Raw genomic sequence first — 18,956 nt, 5'->3', positions numbered from 1 at the left:
GCCGGCGTTAGCTATGTTGGCTCGATCAGGTTAGTTTGGTGAGTAAAGTAGATGAAATCAGCTTCACAGTGGTGATAAGTGTCATCCTCGAATTTTGACTCGTCGAGGTTATCTTGAAAAATTTTGTAACCATTTTTTTAAACGGTTTTGAGCTAAAGCAACATTTTCTGTGGGGTAACCACCACCAATTTCGAAAGAAAAATTCTGGCTATTAATGACCACCGAAAAATATCACTTTTATAGACACATCTACCACAAATTTTGGGCTACTAACCTCATACTGCGCGTCTTGACCATAGCTTTCATAGTTTTCAGGGAAAAAAAAGTTTACAGAAATCAGTTTACATTTGTTGAAAATATTTCGAAAAGTCACAAACGTGTAACGCTACTAACTGCCGACTCCTTCGATCACACAAGTCATAATTCGCAGGCTAAAAATTCCAATTCTTGTTGGTATGAAAGCACTGGGTCTCCTGAGTATGAGAAAATTTATAGACTGATTTGTTACCGCAAAACACAGCTCACTTTATGCCTCAGAAATGACGAAATTTGTAACGCAACTAACCCTGGAGTTACCCATATATTTCATCAGCTGGTACTTCCATGATTAGTCCCCATAGTTGAGTTTAATGGAGCTCGGAAAACATATAAGTTTAGGAGTGGTAGAGGTTTAGTTTAACAATTCGCACTGCAGCCCTTAGATCTTTCGGACAATTGAACCTTCTTACTTTTTTCTAATAAAAGACAAAAATATTTTCCGAAATCTTAGGAAATATTCTAAAATTCAATGAATAAATTTTCGGTCGAAGGGGTAGCGGATCTAAGAGCAACTGCAGATCAAAGAGCAACTGGATTAAGATTAAAATGATTGCGTCTCAGGTAAGGAGAATATACCAGATATACGGAGATCTCACATTTTCTAAAAAAAAATCAACCAGAAAGATAACAATAACGGGAAAGTCCACATTTATTGGCCGGCGCTAATCCAATCTTAGGTTGACCTTTACCAAGACCTATATGCTTTAATCGTTGAGATGAATTGTATTTTTTTCCACCTACAATCTAAATTATCGATGGTATTGTACATTTATAATTGGACATTTCAAAAAATAAATTGCGCTAACTCATCACCGTCTGATCTATTTCAAATTAATAAAAACTGAATTGAATAGGCCAATAAACGTCCAATAAAAATGATAATTTGGCTGCACTCATATAAATTTATCTTAGCATTTACGACATTCGAGTAATCAGTTTTAAGAGTGATAAGGAAGACAGACGTTCCATCAATATCATATTTTTTGCGAATGGTTTGCTATAAACTCCTTTTTGTCTATCAAAACACACGCAACCAAAAAAGACCCGGTTGGTCGAACGCAAATCAAAATTCATACTTGAATTGTTGTTGGTATCATTTAGTGGATCTGTTCATTTCAAGGGTCAATCACGAGTTTTATATTGACGAACGACTCATTCATATTCGACGAAACAAAAAAAGTCACTCGAAAGATGGAATCTTATCGTGATATTGGGCGTACTTCAAAATTACAGATGCAGGGGCTAAAAAAAGAGTTTTGCGATGCGTAGCCTAATCAAAGAATGGGCACTACAAGAAGTGGTGACGTTTTCCACCAGATTGCAACTTTTATGATACTTGAAAAAATTACATTATTTTGCCGTGCAATGATTTTTTTTTCACATATTCACTAAGCACTAAATAGAATGCCTCTTGGGCACAATAATTACTTCGTCTCAAAGCCTATTTTTGAGAAAATATTTTCTCGAAATTTCTTGAAAACTATCTAGAATTTCTTCAAAACAATTTTCAATAAAATAACCTTTCCTTCGTCTGTTACTCCCGATTGTTTGAGCTCTGAGACACCCTTCAAAAAGTAGTGAGGACCATAATGAGACCATATGCTTCCTATATTTTCAAAAAATGTCTTATACACAGCTCCGTACGTAAGAGGAGGAAGTCCTAATTTCTTCTTTTTCTGTGTGGGTAGATTCAAATTATATCCATAAACCGATTAATAGGAAGGTTCATGTTTAGATTGTGATCAATATTGATTGAAAGAAACAGTTGACATACGGAATTAATACTTTGTTGTAATGAGACAAAAAAATTGGACAAATTTTACAAACAGGACCTTCAGGAACCTAGTATCAGTGAAATTTCTTAAAATACAAATTTTGAAATAGGTTGTTTCACTTCACTAAATAATTGAAAATTGTTTTGATTATGAGTCGACGTCAATGAAATTTAGTCGTGAATTTGATGAACATTTTTCCAGCTGGTCCACTTATCCAATACAAACATTTTGTGTACAAGTTAACAATAAATTCATCTATTATCGATAACGACGATAAAAATATTGACAAACCATGAGCTTGTGGTTATATGGTCATTTATATCGTAAATTGCATCTTGTAAAATTGAAGTACAAGATTTGAAATCAACCGATTAAAATATCTTTGATCGATGGAAGTTAGAGACCAGACAATAATTCCGTATGCTGTATGTAATAGGTTAAAGAGTTACACGTATAGGTGTGGTATTGGTATTAATGCGTATGAGCAGTTTGTATATGGCATATCGATGAAAAATAAACAACAAGTCCTAAGTCAATTAATCTTCTACACTTTTCTACCTCCTATATTAAGATGCGAGAGAGACAGAGACAGAAAAACTGACAGCTGATTCAAATGTATGTTTAAATTTCACTGAGGTTTACTGTAACACCATAAGAGCCTGTGGTAACAAACCGTACGAAATTCTGTAATTTATGTAACATCTTGATGCTGAAACTAAGAAGAGGCGAGTAATAGAGTAATAGGGAGAGTATAACCGTTGGCACAACATTCGGAATCAAAAAAGTTTTCAAAGGAAATCAGATGAATAAATCAAATTTTTAAATGTCTAAATTTTTAATTATACATAGACCCACACATGTAAGAAATCCGATAATTAAATTTGAAGGTGAAAAAAATGTTTCTTTTTGAATCCCGAGACGTCTTTCAACAAATTTCAACTAACTCACCGAACCACCCAAACAATTTAACTTTTTATTTGATGCTCAGTCATCAAAAATAAGTTAATCAAAAAGATAAAATAAAATTCTGAAAGAGTCTTCGCAACAAGTGGCAAACAGTTTGGGCGGCATTTTCGTTGAGAGATTTGACCAGAAGAAAAACAAAAAGAATATTTCCATATGTTCAACAGATCAACGGGAAAAATATTTCAACTTGACAAGATATTTTTTCTTGCTTTACAATTTTTTCGCTTCACTTTTTTTAATTTATTTTAACGTTAAAATAAAAGAAAATATTTATTTACGTTTAATTTTCGTGTGTCGTCCATATACAAAAAAGTATATAGTCTGACGTAGGTAAATGTATTTTAGTGATGCGATGAGTTATCACGCTTAGAAACATTCATCATCGGACACATAGATTTTTTTTATTGGGAATTGGAACGGTAGCTGTGTGAGAGCACAAAAAAAAATCTCAATGTTGATTTGAAATTTAGGTTAAACCGAATGAGTTCAACCGAAAATTTCAATTAAAACCATCCGAATAAGCAATTTGAAATGACCGGACAGTATACCGTACGAAAATGTTGTTTTTTGTCTATTCGGAATGAATGTAAATCAATAACTCGACGATCCAATAATTGCTATACAACAGAAGTTCTAATTCGTTTTACAGGTCAAATTATCCATATTAATATACCCGACAATTCACATTGGTTCAATTTAATCCTCAATTTATGAATATGTTCGCTCGTAAGAGGATTACGACTGGCGGTAAAATGTGGGAAGAGTAGGTTACGGCTGATGACGTTTTTTTTTTGTTTGAAAAGAAATTGGAGATCCGGCCTTTGTCTGGACAATTTCATTTTGACGAGTACTGACGAACAATGTAACTACAATAATAATGTCCATAGTACCATAGTGTCCGTTTCAAATTCCCGCTGAAATGATTCAATATAAAGGATGTGCAAATAATAATAAATTTCTCTCATGTAAGGCAATTAGTATCATATGATTGGTACTCTCACGTAAGGTGACTGTACTTGCTTTAAAACTTCGAAGAGCCGAATTAAGTCCAACACGAGCAATTTTGCGGTGCTGAGATCGACAATTATGTTGCCATTTTCATTGTTTAACTTATGCTATAAATCGGATTTATCGGATAAATCGAAAAATTGATCGAGTGTTTTAAATCTGAAAATCCCATTCTCTTAAGTGTCACCGGGAATACGATATTTCTATTGTTTAAGTCAGACAAAATCGGCTGAAACCGGTTTTAACAATAGAAATATCATATTCCCAACTGACACTAGATGCTAGTGTTAGTTGGTTCTTAGTCAATCTTCTATCTAAGCGTAGAAATCAAGCTTCTCGATACGTCGAAACGACATTTTGATGATTTGAGAGATCTTCTTCAGAGCTTCATTGTTATTTGGCCGCTATTTTAATGCATAGCCCTAATCTGAAGTGTAAACCCAAAACACCGTATCGCATTTGTGTCTTTGCTTTTAAATATGTTTCGAAAGCTTTAAGCTTCTTTTGTATTCCACTAAAATATTCCACATTTTCCAATGAAATTTTTTTTCAAATTTTTCGAAAGCACTCAAAAGCACACAGATAAAACGATACGGCGTTTTGGATTAACAGCGCAGTAATTAAAAAAACTAGCCCAAATTTACATAATGTGCGACTGGTAAGTGCAAATCTTTTAATTTTATAGAGATCTGATGCGTGGTAAGTAATCTTAATTGTTAAAACGATCGTTGAAATGTAAAAATTAAATTCGGCTCTTCACCATTATATTCTCACCATTAAAAATGAATTCAATGAGTGATGACGGGACGGTTAATAAAAACTCTAATAATAGGTACACGCGAAAAAACGATAAAAAGATTTTTTTTATTTAGATTTTTGTTGCTGTCCATCAGCAATAAAAAAGCAGCAGAAGAAAATTCATAAAAAAAATTTATTTCGGTAGCGATGTCGAACCTAACCCAAAAGTAATAAAAAGACAATTTATTATCGCGAGAGCTTTCTAAATTAACATTTTTACCAAAAGAAAAGTCATAAAATAAAATATTTCGGTAAAGAAAGATATTTTAACAAAATAATTGTTCGGACAGTTTTTCATTGAAAACGTTTTAATTCAACTAAATTAACTTTTAATATCTGTCGCGGCAGGGATAAAAATATATCAATCCAAAATACCTTTATCAATGCGATAAAAGCCGGTTGACGCCAATAATTCAACAACAAGAAAAAACAGAAGAATTTACAAGCTGATTTAGTAGCAATTATAGTTTGACAATCAATAGCCTAATTGGCAATTTCAACGCCACTGATAAAATCATCTACAACTAGCATTACGAATCGAAGATAATTTTTTTGTTTGGTGATTGATGGAAAATCATAAAATATTTTATGGAACAAAATTTATCACTGTAATGACTTACCTTTAACAACGCCGTTTTCCTGCTCAACTGGATATCCCCAATGGTCTGCCAATGCGATTGCAATGCCTGTAAAATAATTACATTTTTTTGATGATTAGATTAGGATTTGTTTCAGTTTGTTTATCGTATTACAAATATTGAATTTATTTCAGTAAACAATGATTACTACCCATAGTCTGAGAACCGAAATCTTCAAACCATGGAGAATCAATGAACATTACAAACGGAATACACATGGATGTAGATAGTTTTCATATCGAAGAAATAGTTCTACATATTGTGTACTGTACATAGTAATTGGAATATTTATTGTCCAAACTATATCATTCTTTATCGGAATATAATTCGGTCTTGAATGTTGTATTGACATTCTTCTTTCGAGCCAATAGAGAACTGCATTTTGAAAATTTCTTATAAAAATATTTAACCTTCAATAAGAAAACTACGGTAAATCACAGACGGCAATTAATTAACATGTCAGCGCGCGGTAAAGTGCACTTCACATCACTGTTTGTGACTGTGAAAAAGTGCTTAGCGGACGCTGGCATGTAATAGTTATTTTCATAACGCATGCTAAAATGCTAGCGAATAAGAGGTTTCCAACTCGAGCCGGAGGCGAGTGTTGGTATCGAATTCGCTAAAAAAGTTTTTTTTAGCATAAGTTAGGAACGACGTTTTTTTTAAACGATGTGGGAAAAAAGCGACGAAGTCGCGATATTTCAACACTAGTTAGGAAAAAATCTTTTACGGGCTTGTGGTGGTAAATGCAATTTTTGAGTACATTTTTCTCATCTACCGACCAGAAGCACTTGAAGCACTGTACGTACGAGGTTTGAAATTCTATTTTGACGAGTGGGAATACAGGCCTCCACTTTGGATCGGGCCATAACGTCCCCACTCGTCAAAATAAAAATTTGGAACCTCGGACGTTATGTACTATTACTTCATTTATTAAGTGCTATATGAAATTGCATTAGTTACAGGCCGCCGTTAAAAATTAAGGAAAATGTGGAAAAACATTTTCCCAAAAATAGTTCTTGTGTTTATTCCAGGAAGCGTCGTAGCCAACCCCTAATATTATTACATTTTTTTTGGGGGAAAATAGACAAAAGAAAAGAAAAAAAAAAGAAAAATGTAAAAAAATGACTCTTCAGGTAGCAGTCCCCCTTACACTCGTTAATTACAGCGCTGTGTTACTAGAGCAACCCATAAAGTTTCACCTCATTCAAAAATTCCACATTTTTCTGTACCTACTTCACATATGTAAACAAACATCTTCTGGGCTCATGAACTATGATTCAATTATATAATGTAGATGTATACCTCTCATTGTGAACTAAAAATAACTCCTTGACAAAGCAATTTGTCATTAAAGAAGGAAAATTAATGCAAAATCTAGTTGTTAACAGTCTCATTACGTCTCTTCCACCGCATAACCACTTCAGATGCAGAAACTTTCTCGATTATTTTAATTATTTGTGGAAGTGAAAAGTGGAAAACCAACCAGTTGAAGTTGTTTTGGGTGTTGAGTTGAGTGTATGTTTACGTTTTCACGAGGGGCAAACCACTCAAATGAGTTGCATGCGATAAAAAAGGTTGCATTGGAGTTATACGTTTAAAAAAAAGAGTTGCACGGTAAAAAGAGTAGCACAAGAGATTAAAATAGTACATAACTGCTTCGCTAGGCCACTTTTGTTGAGACGTCTGGGAAGTTTGTATTTCGAGCCGAAGGCAAAGAATGAATCCCATCCGCCTCAACAAAAAAAAACCAACGAGACAGTATGATATTTTGTTGTCTTACGGCTATAAAATGCGAAAACTGGTTTTTGTTCACACTGTAATAGGTCCTTTTCTCGCCTCAATAGTTGAAAGTGATACATCCAACGATTAGATGATATTAATATGATATTAATGATATTAATCCCGAGTTATGTAATGGATTTATCAAATACGCACGGTGTTCGGATGTCAAAATTGCTTACCTAGTAGAATAATTTATGTTTAATTTTATTTTTAGAACACTTTAGGTCTATGTTGTTGTCTCGGCAAGTCTCGACTTCTTCGTGACAAGTGTGCAATATATATTACATGCTTTTGAATCCTAAACCAAATTTCTTGTTTTCTCTAGGTGTGTAATAAGCCACTTTCGCCCCTATGGAAAACAAATGCATGTAATATATATTACAAACTTGTCACGAAGAAGTCGAGGCTTGCCGAGATTGATAGTGATAAGTGTGTACTCTATTTTATCACATAAGCGAAAACGAGACAACAACATAGAACTGAAGTGTAATTTTCGAATTAAACTTCTCGTTAAGTAATTTTGACATCCGAACACCGCGCGTGTGTGATAATAGTATTTTACATACTACATGCGTCGGAAACCGTACTTTTCATGTTTCAAGCACTACTTTCGACGCTCTTAGCATGTAAAATCCATTACATAACTCGGGATAAAAAGGAAAAGTATCGTTTTCGTGTGTTTGTTTACTTAGGCTTCGCCTCGGATCAACAAAATTCGCACAAAAACTCTACTTTTCATCTTTTTATCCCTAGTCATGTAAAATACTATTACATAACTAGGGATAAAAAGATGAAAAGATGATAAGGGCGTCGAAAGTAGTGCTTGAAACATAAAAAGTACGGTTCGAAGCATGTAAAACATTTAATCTAACAATCCAATGCAACCAGCCTATTTTTAAATGGCACAAAAAGGCACAGAAAAAGATTTGCGTACGAAAAAAAAGTTTCGTCGGAGTTGCACCCTGAAAAAACAGTTGCAAATAAGTTTTAAATAAAGTGGTTTGCCCCTCGTTTATTCATCTTAAACCGGACCGGAGACCAAGTACGAACAAAAAATACAAATAAAAATTTTGATTTATTCTCAATGAATTGTCGTAATTTAGTGGACTGAGTAAATGAAAATGATGGAAATTGAGCTTACAGGTGGACGAGCACTGTTAGTCAGATTTTCCAATGCGCTGTGGCATCATAATTTTACTGGTTCATATACTTTAATTCTTTTATGTACTAATGACGACTTTGCATGGAATGAACTGATTCGAACAAACACTGTGACTGGGTGGTACTTATATTTGTCAGAGAATAGATAAAAGGAAACTTAAATCATTGTTTACTTTGCTGAGAACAAAAAATGATTTTTTTTTTCAAAATTACAACAGTTGCAATGCAGTCGCGTACTGTTAATCCATAAAAGATTTTATTATCAAAATCAATTTGTGGACATGCAAAACATAGAAAAATTTATTTTAAGAAAATATCTCGCATGGTTCACACCTTAACTCTCTTTCTATTGTTGTATCAAAGAAAACACATTTATATTGTGTACGTCACACTCCTTCACTTCAAGAAAAACAAGCGAAAACACACTGCATGCATATATATATATATATATATATATATATATAGTCTTCTCTTTTCTGTAACTTTTCAGAGACATACGTTGCATAATGCTCTAACTAACAAATCATAAATTCTAAATTGGTGTATGTCGAACGAGCGTACTGTTTTGCAACATTTTTTAATAAAGTAACGTAAAGCAAAAGTGTTCTACCTTCTCATTCACATTTTTTTTTAAATCCTCTTTATCAACACCATGTTGGATGTTTATAACAAAAAAAAGCTCTTCCGAGATGAAAATATTGAAAAATGCATTCTATTACACCTGGATGAGGTGTACTTATATCTACCACTTTTGAAAACGTCGAGTGCTGCTCAATAGCAAAATACATTTATTTGTTTGTTACATTCAAACGGTATCGCAACTACTTGAATGAAACCTATTTCATATTAGCAGCTTCAGCAGCAAGACTTTCAGGATGATGGTATTGTGACAATTTTGTTCAATCATTTCTTCATTTTCTACGTGTAAAATTGAAATTAGATTTCGGAAAATTTTACCAGCGAAATTTTTTGTCGATCATTGAAATTTATCGACAGCTTTTTTATTGCGGCGTAGACCTTTTCAATACTCATGGAGGTTCCTCAATTCCTCATCCTATGTTCCACAGAGTCTTACACTCTAAGTGACTAGTAGTATTTCTCTTTCTATTTTAGAGCGCTACAAAAAAGTATTGGCTCCGGTAGTAGACTCTAAACAAGTTTGTTGAAAAATTTTCTTATCTATTTTACGCCTACGAAACTTCGTGGAAGTTCCCCATAAGAGCGCGTTGGTTAGACAGGAAAAGCATATATCCATCCCAACATACCAACGAGCTCTTGAGTTTTAGTCGGCACAAAATGGATTGGAAAATTTGAAAACAATTTTGTTTGGAGCCGCTACCGTAGACAATATTTTAGGTCGCTCTAAACTAGAAAGACAATAAATACAACAGTCGATAAGAAGTACCATGATAGTCTCGCTGTAGGACTGTAACCTTGTCGGTATTTTTTAAGTTAGTTCTTGTTAGTTCTTGCTTGATTCCGTGTAGAATAGACATTTACATAACCGAAATAATATCTTGACAATTTTTGCAGAGACCTAGACGAGACCAGTCTTGACTGCGGTGGAAAATAGCTTTCGACAAATCGTGAAACAATAAGGAATCGTGTGAGATGTCTTAAAAAAACACTGAAATCTTCAGAAGTACGTTCGCCACTGTGACCTACACTGGACAATTGAAAGAAACCATCTGCAGCATAAAAATCGTCAATAAGTTGCATTTTGTTCATTTCATTTTTAGATTCTGCTGTTATCTATACGCACTACGAAAAGTCGTTAGTCATACTTTCAAGACGCTGGTTTATCTCATTTTTATGGATATAATATTTATGCGACTGTACTGACACTGGTACTATTAATAAATTTTGTTAAATAACAACACAATAGCTTAATTTCAAATTGTTGTAATTCAATGTTGTTTGTATCAACGCGATGTTGATAATTTTAATGGTTAAGTAGGAAAATAAAATTGTCGTTAAATCTAACGTCTATCATCAAATAGTACAATCGCTAGAATTTTTGGTTGTGTGGCCGTTGGCCTTTCAGTCAGTTCTCATATTGTTGATTCAATTGCTAAAGAGTGGTAAATTCTTAAGAGGAAAAACGGAGAAGAAAAAATCTTAAAAGAAGAATTTTCGTGTCTGCCATTTTTTTACTTGAAGCACTGTCGCATCAGACTATACCGAAACTTCTAGGTAAATTTCTAATAGATTATTGAATTTGGATAACTAAACAAATTCAACAGATTGATGGAAAATGTCTTACTTTGTACTATCAAACTACCAAACTGAACCGGGTTCATACTTGGTTTTCGACCACTATCCTGTCTTGTAAGGTTTCAATAAATCCAGTATCTCTCTATCTTATTGTGTGTCATGTGAGTGGTCTGCTATGATAAGATTGAAAAACTACCATCATCTAAGCACATCGTATGATTCGAATTTCGCAACTGTAATTGGGTGCTTTTAAGATAGGACATGTACGCAGCAGCATGAAGGAGTGCTATGAGTCAGAGCGAATGTTTCAAAGCAGTTACGTATTTAACATTCTGAATCAATTCGTTCGCTTAACATAACAAGATATACACTGAAATTGTACTATTACGGCTATGGGCTGTGTATTACACCTTTTTTACTGTACTTTCAAATTGTTTGTAATAACTCGTTAACTTGTTAGATTAATGTAAGACTTGGTAGATTTTGTCACGACGATAAATAAGTATAAGTTGTGACTAACACGTTGACCTTTCAATTAAACTGGGAAATCTTTTATATTTACTTCCAAGATTTTAGGCTCGGCAGAATAACATAAACCAGACAAGAGCGGTTCATTTTTGAAAGGTCAATTAAGGGACCTAATACACAGTATGAAAATTAACTCAAATGAACACTGACACTTTACTCTGTTGTGTCTTAAGGCATCAAGATAATTCAAGATAATTGTTCACAGTTTTACTGAAACTAGAATCAGTAATTTTGAATTAAAATCTTTTTGGAGTGTAACTAACAAATTGCCCATAGAAAAAACAATTAAAAAAAATGTCAAAAAACCGGGACCTTTCCATAAACTTAATTTAAAAAAAAAAACTAATTTCAAATTTAGACTTATCGATGTCACAGTTGTAATAACATAAATCAGCTCTACTAATCATTGGTCATTAAATTAATAAAGTCGAAACTCCCGAATGATCGCTCCTATATTTTACCAACATTTCCAAAATAGGATTTTTCATACCTAGGACCCGAAAAAGGGTCCGTCCAATATGAAAAATACTATTCGTACCACGGACTAAAAGTCTTTTTTAGCGTATTCGTATTCGTACTTCTCACACGCTAAAAAAACTTTTAATCCTATATTGTATTTTTAACTGATTAACACAAACCTTTTACTTCGTTGGTTTTAAATTTGATTTTCTTATAATAAGAGAACATTATTACAGAGTCACTGTCATTAACAGATGAAATACTATTACGTATTATTTGCTTTCGATTGTTTCGAAGTGATAGGTATGTGGTAAGTACGACAAAAGTTAAAACCTTTTTTGTTCCTGCATTACGTTTCACCTATTACCGAAATTACTAAAGCATTGCGTAGAACGTAAATCTTTTTACAATCTGTTAATAAATTTTATTGCCAATCGAGATTGTATCCTAGCAATTCAAGATCTTCGAGGTCTTTTTTCTGCACAAAAATGAAAAACGTTTTGCTTCATATAATCATCAGATTTGTGCCATGCGTTTGTGATATACGATTTGTTTGCTTAAAATTTGAGTTTTATGGTGTTACGGTTCTCATTAAGGAAGTGTAATTTATGATGTTACTATTATCTTCTTCGTCATAAAGACATTTTTCATTCTTTTTTTTTGCATTGAAACGGTCTTGTATGCGCAATATTTTCGGATTAAAATTTTTCTTTTTGGTGTATTGCAGACATACATATATGGACCAGTACATTTTTATATGACTTGTTTTGCAGTTAGTGAAAAGTACTCACCACAGAAAATCACCAAAAGCTTAAAAGTCCACATTTTACTTTCACTTTACAATTTTTTTTTTGTTATTTTTAAGAAAAATAAATTTTTACTTAGGCGAATTATTGAATTTGATTTAGAAAATAACACAAATTCCGTAAAGGACCGGTAGTCAATTTTAAATAATATAGAAAATCAAATCTACCACTAGTCAATTATAATAGCAGCGATTCGTTTAATTGAAAAATTCTATTAATTCAAAACACAACAAAAAAAAAACAAAATCCAATCCCGCCAATTTAGCACAATAATTCCGCCACGAAAAAAAAACTTTTTTTCCCCGATCTCTAATTCATACAGCCAATTTGCATTTTCATCCACAACCTCAGTGCATAAAAATTAAAAGCTCTGCAGAACTCAACTTATTCGACTAAACCACCCGACTGCCAAATCAAATGGCTTTATATACAATGCAAACTCATCTCTTAACGACACACTGTGTACAAGCACATAAATATCAAAACCGACATATCATCTGTTGACGCTGATATACTACTTCATGCGAGATACTTATATTTCCCTTCCCATACTGATTTATGTGAGCGAAAAGCGAAATCAATGTGTGTATATAGTGTAGTAGTTTAGTGGTTATGCAAGTGTTATGGTCCTTTGAGGTAGGTGGTTTTAGTATAGGAAAGAAACGGTGGAGAAAATTCGTTGAAAATTTTCTCGGCTTTTTTCAGACTTGTGCATGTAACGAATAATATTATATCCAGGTGTTTGAGCTTGTGCAGTGTTGTAGAGTGATTCGGTAAAAATTAAATGCAACTGTATGAGTTTTCGATGAGTTCTCTAATTCTCTAATTTTGGGCTTTATCTTTCAGAAACGGCTAGTAATCGTTATCGAAAGCGACGGTAAAGTGAAGTGGTACAAATACAAATTAGTTAAAATAACTATTACAACAAATGAAATTGTAGATTTCGCATCTAGTATATCGCTTTGGCGCTTTTAACTGTTTAATAGGCCAACATTGTAGCCTACGATTGTGTTTTTTGTTGTGTTTCGTATTTTATTTTCGATATATTTTCACCAGAATCCTTTTTGAAAAATGTATGAGCGCAATAACGACCACAAATGTGGTAGCTTTCAATAAAAAATAGATTTGGTAGCCTGGCAAGTATATCGCTGTACATTTTTCAAAAAGGATTCTGGTGAAAGTTTATCATCGAAAATAATCTAAAATCAAAAATTTGAAAAGTGCCCAAATGTAGGAATCAAATTTCATCATTTTCCTTTTACTGTAGAGCGCTCTTGACGACATGTCGACCTACCACAAAAAAAGAAGACACAAAAAGCAAAAACCCCTGGCCTTATTGTGTGTTACGAGTCTTAGGCTTGTAGCCTTCACTGAAGGCAATCCCTTTAGTCACAACGATAATTGCGTAATTCTATAAATTTTCTCGCGAAGACTTACGTAAATCGACCCCAAATCGCGTCAGGTATTTAAGTCATTTAAATGGGATGCTGCGAGTAAAAAATTTTTTTTCAATCTCTTGTTAAAAAAATATTACCAGACCCTGGACAGTGGACAACGATTCTCGTATTTTCGTAGCTCCAAATATTCGTAGCTTGACAGTTGTGTGTATAAAATCCCATAAGATCTGTCAAGTTACGAATTCTTAAAGTTACGAACGCTACGAGAATCTAAGCTCTGTGTTTATACACTGGATACATATCACGAGACTTTGCTGTCTGTGAAAGGCTATAACTTGGTAAAAAAACATCGAAATGAATTCTATCTCGCCTGACATTTGAGTGAGTGAACCAAACGTTCAATTTAGTCTTCGCCTCGAATCGGCCATCGACAGCTAGTGCGATAATATATATTAATATTACACACTTGTCACGAAGAAGTCGAGGCTTGCCGAGACTGATAGTGACAAGTGTGTACTCTATCTCATTACAATAAGCGAAAACGAGACAACAACATAGACTTGAAGTGTAATTTTTGAATTATTCTTCTAGTTAAATAATTTTGACATCCGAACACCGCGCGTATGTGATAAAATATCTTCATACCTAGCTTGGTACATAAATAGGTACTTACGTGGAAACATACTACCTATATCTATTTGATTAGCAACATTTGTAATGCATGTTACCATATGATACCAGAAACCGTAAATCAAAAGTCTGCTGGAGCATAATTTATAATATTTTTAGCAAACGAGTCGACTGATGTAAAAGTTAGTTTCCGTTTTATTCAATTTAATTCCCGAAATATGGATTCTAATGATTCTAATTGACATAATTCGTGCAAAAAAATGCAGATTTTAATTTAATTATCCGTGGAGATCCTCGACTGGAGAATGAGTTAATCGCATTAGCAAGTATATCAACTTAGTTTTTCAAATCGATAGCATATTTGAACATTTTTTTCGGGTCATCGTATAATGGTACAATTCAAAATCTTAAAAAAAGAATGAGTTCCAAACAACGATTTTATTTCGATTGAGAACATTATTCACGCCGTAAGTGCGGTCGATATTCAAAAAGGAAAGTGCGGAGGTCTTTCTAACGTAGCGTCATTTTCATACAAGGAAGCGTTGAAATGTACTTTTCGGTTCACTTTTTCATCGAATCGTTCACTTGAAATTCAAATTTTAGGCACACTTACGGCGTGAATTATGAGCAAAAAATTATTCTAGACCATAACAAAAAAGTTTTTAGTTTTTTTTATAAAGCTGATTTTGTGTTCATAACATGACAACCCGATGGAGAAGAGTCATTTGGCAAATGAAGAAGGACATTTTGTTCACATCTTTGCTAAATATCCCGATTGTTTTATATGTAAATTTTCGCAATTTCGACTGAATAAAAAGATGGCGCGCTGCACGCATGTTGACGAAGGTTTCTGACTTTGCTTATTTTCTTAATTTTTCACGATACTTTACTGAATTAAAAATGAATTATGCAAAATTTCCATGCATAATATAATGCAAAAATACTTCAAATAACGTTCGGCATCGAAATAAAATATAAAAACGTTTTGTTTGGAACTTAAATTTGGTGACATTTTTGTTTTCCTTAAGATAAAGTTAAGAGACGGTATTAGATACAAACAAAGTTAAGAGAATGAAGAATGATTATCTTCATCTACCGTCATAGATAATGGTTGTCCGAATGTCTGTTGCATGCATTTTGCAATTTATTATAATGCATTGCATGCATAGCATGAAGATCTCAAATGTTTAAAATTCAAGTTCTAGTATTAATAGTTTAAATAGTAGATAATGATATCTTGACCTGACCAAGTACAAGTTTGGTAAATATGTAATTTTTATCAAATTGTTTATTGCTGTTATACACAATACATACCGAATACAGAATGGACATTGAAATTTTCACTAGTACAAATAATCGAGGCCATCACTTTTTCTGATCAATGGGGATTGAAGTTTTTTTAATTTTTTTTTAAATCGACGTAAGACATTATTTTATACAAAAAATTGTTCAACGGTATGTCTCTAAAATGCACATCTTTTTATAAGCTCGTCTAAACTTCGAAACGTACAGCCGCCCGTAAGAAAATTACAAAATGGCGGCCCTATATTTTTGATTTTATACCTTTGATCAGAATTGTCGATACCCATGTAGTTCTTGCTGCAGAACACCTTACCCATACTTATTTTCATCGAGACTGGAAACGACCTCCGGCACATTTTAGGCAGCTGACAAAGTTGGGTCGATTTAGAGTCGTACCTTGTAAACAGATATAATTTTATAAAAAAATCTTTGCATTTTAGAGGTAGACTGTAGAACAATTTTTTGCTTAGAATAACGTTCTGCGTCGAATTGGTCAAAACTTCAATCCCCCGTTACTATAGATTGATGTAACGTCAGTATCATCATTAGCTTTTCCATTAACGCCATGTCGACGGCAAAAAGTTTATGTAAAATGGAAGAATACCGATTTAAAGGAAATTTTAAGCTGTAAAATGAGTAAGTGTCGGTTCAAATGGTCAAACAGTAATCTCATCTTTTCCACTTCTTCATCGTTCATATAAGACATTTCGTTTTGGGATAACGGCTACATAGGGTACAAATGCAAAATAAAAGATTCGATTACTCAATACTCATACTAGTGGGCTTCTTACTATACCCTACGCTTCTAAGAAATGTTGAGATATATTTCGCCCCGTTATTTACCATGGGCGCGCGTTAGCATAGCACCCGTGACGCAAGTCCTATTACTAGAAAAAAATTTAAAATTTTTTTTTTGTCGTAGACTGCAGAACAATATATACAGCAAATAATGAAGTTCTACAATTCAAATCCAAATGACTCCAAATTAGCTTAAAAAAAAACTAGGCGTCCGTACGAGTTCAACAAGCTATCACACGTTCTTGTAGCTTAAAATTCGGACACGCAATAAATCTTCTAAGAAGCCCTATCTCCATACATTTTGGTCTCTTACAGTACTTCAAACGAAATGAAAAAATCCTACGTTACTTTGTGGTTCCGTCCGTCCGTGTTTCCAGTTAGAGCCTATCTCCAAAAGTCTTCTTTAGAATTTCTTGAAATTTTGGGAGTAGATTCTAAGAAATTCCAGAATTTTTTTTTTGGGAGAACGGACATCGTTTGGGAGCTAAGGGCTTCTCGAAGTTTCCATATTGGATTTGAATAGTAGAACTTCAATATTTGCTGTATATATGGTTCTGCAGTCTACGACAAAAAAAAATTTTTAAATTTTTTCTTGTCGTAGGACTTGCGTCACGGGCGCTATGCTAAGGCGCGCCCATGATAAGCCCCATATATAAGAACACCTTTAAGTGTGTTTGTGTGTGTGAGTGTGTGGATGTGTATGGTAGAACAAAATAGCGTGTCAAAAAATTAACTTTTTATATGTTGTAGAGAAAGTTTTTGAGATCACTTTCGCAAATGTAAGTTGGGTTGGGGGTCACAAAGTTTGCGAAATTTTTCGCGATTTTCGTGTTTCCGTGGTTTTTGAGTCAATTTTTTTTATTGCAGATTCGGATAGAGGACATTCTTAAACGTCGAGAAAACACTTTTTGGGAAAAAGTGTGTTCTCGAAATTTCGCGGTTTTCGCGTTTCCGCGGTCTTTGGGTAAAATATTTTTATTGAAGATTCGGATAGAGTACATTCTGAAACGTCAAGAATAGTACATTTCGTAACTAGGACTAAAAATCTTTTTTAGCGTGTGAGAAGTTTCCAGACAGAGCCGAAGGCGAGGTCTGCAATCGACTACGCTAAAAAAGACTTTCAGTCCGTGGTACGAATAGTATTTTTCATATTGGACGGAAAGAAGTGCGACTTGCGTCACTTTTACACTTTGAGTGTTTTTGACTGATATGAAGCTATAGCTGGACGCAATTTTTGTTTCACATGGGGAAGTGTTGGAAGTATGTGGGTTCGAAATCGCTGACATAGAAGTAAAAAAAATCATGTTACGGCAGTGTTATTGAATCAACTATAAATCGTCATTCGTTGGTTGTCAGTAAAAATTATAGATGAGGTATAATAGCCAGAAGAGAGTAGAGAGCACAAGAACATTGAACAAGCACCTATGATTCTTGTACGTTATCATACATACACGTAATGTATCACAGAACAGCGAAACCTTTGTATTGAGCAAACACACCATACAAAAGATAACATGATATATTAATGGATAATTGTAACGTAGCTGACAAAACCACTCAATACCATGACACAAAGTCCAGGGTCTAGCTGCGTAGTATACTTGCAGGTGTAATAAAAAGAGATAGTATAAGAATGTAACATAATGGCTTACGTTAAGAATTATGTATCAAAGCAAAATCGATGGTTGATTAGGGATAAGGTCTAAACGGTCTAAACTGACAATTTCATGTATTTCCTGTCACTTCAAGACTGCTTTATCTCTGCGGGACCACCTTCAATTCTATATTTCTTTACACAGACGTTTATAGCGTTTCGGCTTTCATGGTCAAGAGACCATGAATCCACATAGCTCGACACTTTTTCGAAATTTTCGTGTTATATACGGAAAATCTTGATTTCAGACATTTTTTCTGCCATTTTAGAGCTTTTCTATCTGTACTAAACTGCCGTCGTGGCTCCTTTATCTATGATGCTGTAATGCTGTACGTTCCGCTTGAACCATTCAGATATCGGATGACTTTGATAAACAAAAGTAAATTTTACTGTGGAAAGCTGCAACAACTAAACAACCATTTTACACCTTCTCTATCATTTATTTAAAAATCGTTGTTGTTGGTTTTACAAACGAATATTTAAAACATATTTGACAACGCTCGATGGTGCACTGAACAACGGATCTAATTTGATGAGTCCTGCCATTTCGAATTGATGAACTGAAAATGGAAAACAAAACTGAATCACAAATGCATTTCACGACGACATTCGGTAAGTTCTATCGAATTTTTAGTTTCTCAGAGCGGTGTTAGACAAAATCATGTATGTTCATACTCTTCCTATCAAAAATGTTTCTTCACAGAAAGTGGTTAGGGTCT

General features: G+C 33.7%; 1 protein-coding gene across 1 annotated transcript in view; it reads right to left on the bottom strand.

Moving 5' to 3' along the window:
* The window catches only part of LOC119068993 (putative carbonic anhydrase 3), a 30,171-nt gene that overhangs the window by 8,527 nt on the left and 2,688 nt on the right, over nt 1–18,956 (bottom strand). The window contains exons 2-3 of the mRNA XM_037172869.1: nt 12,442–12,488; nt 5,486–5,551 (exon numbers count right to left, since the gene is read on the bottom strand). Of these exons, the coding sequence (XP_037028764.1) occupies nt 5,486–5,551; nt 12,442–12,475 (100 nt within the window). The 5' untranslated portion in view covers nt 12,476–12,488. The remainder of the gene's footprint in view (nt 1–5,485; nt 5,552–12,441; nt 12,489–18,956) is intronic.

This window comes from Bradysia coprophila, assembly GCF_014529535.1.
Source record: "Bradysia coprophila strain Holo2 chromosome X unlocalized genomic scaffold, BU_Bcop_v1 contig_20, whole genome shotgun sequence".
NCBI lineage: Eukaryota > Metazoa > Arthropoda > Insecta > Diptera > Sciaridae > Bradysia > Bradysia coprophila.
This window is presented reverse-complemented; position numbering and strand designations above follow the sequence as displayed.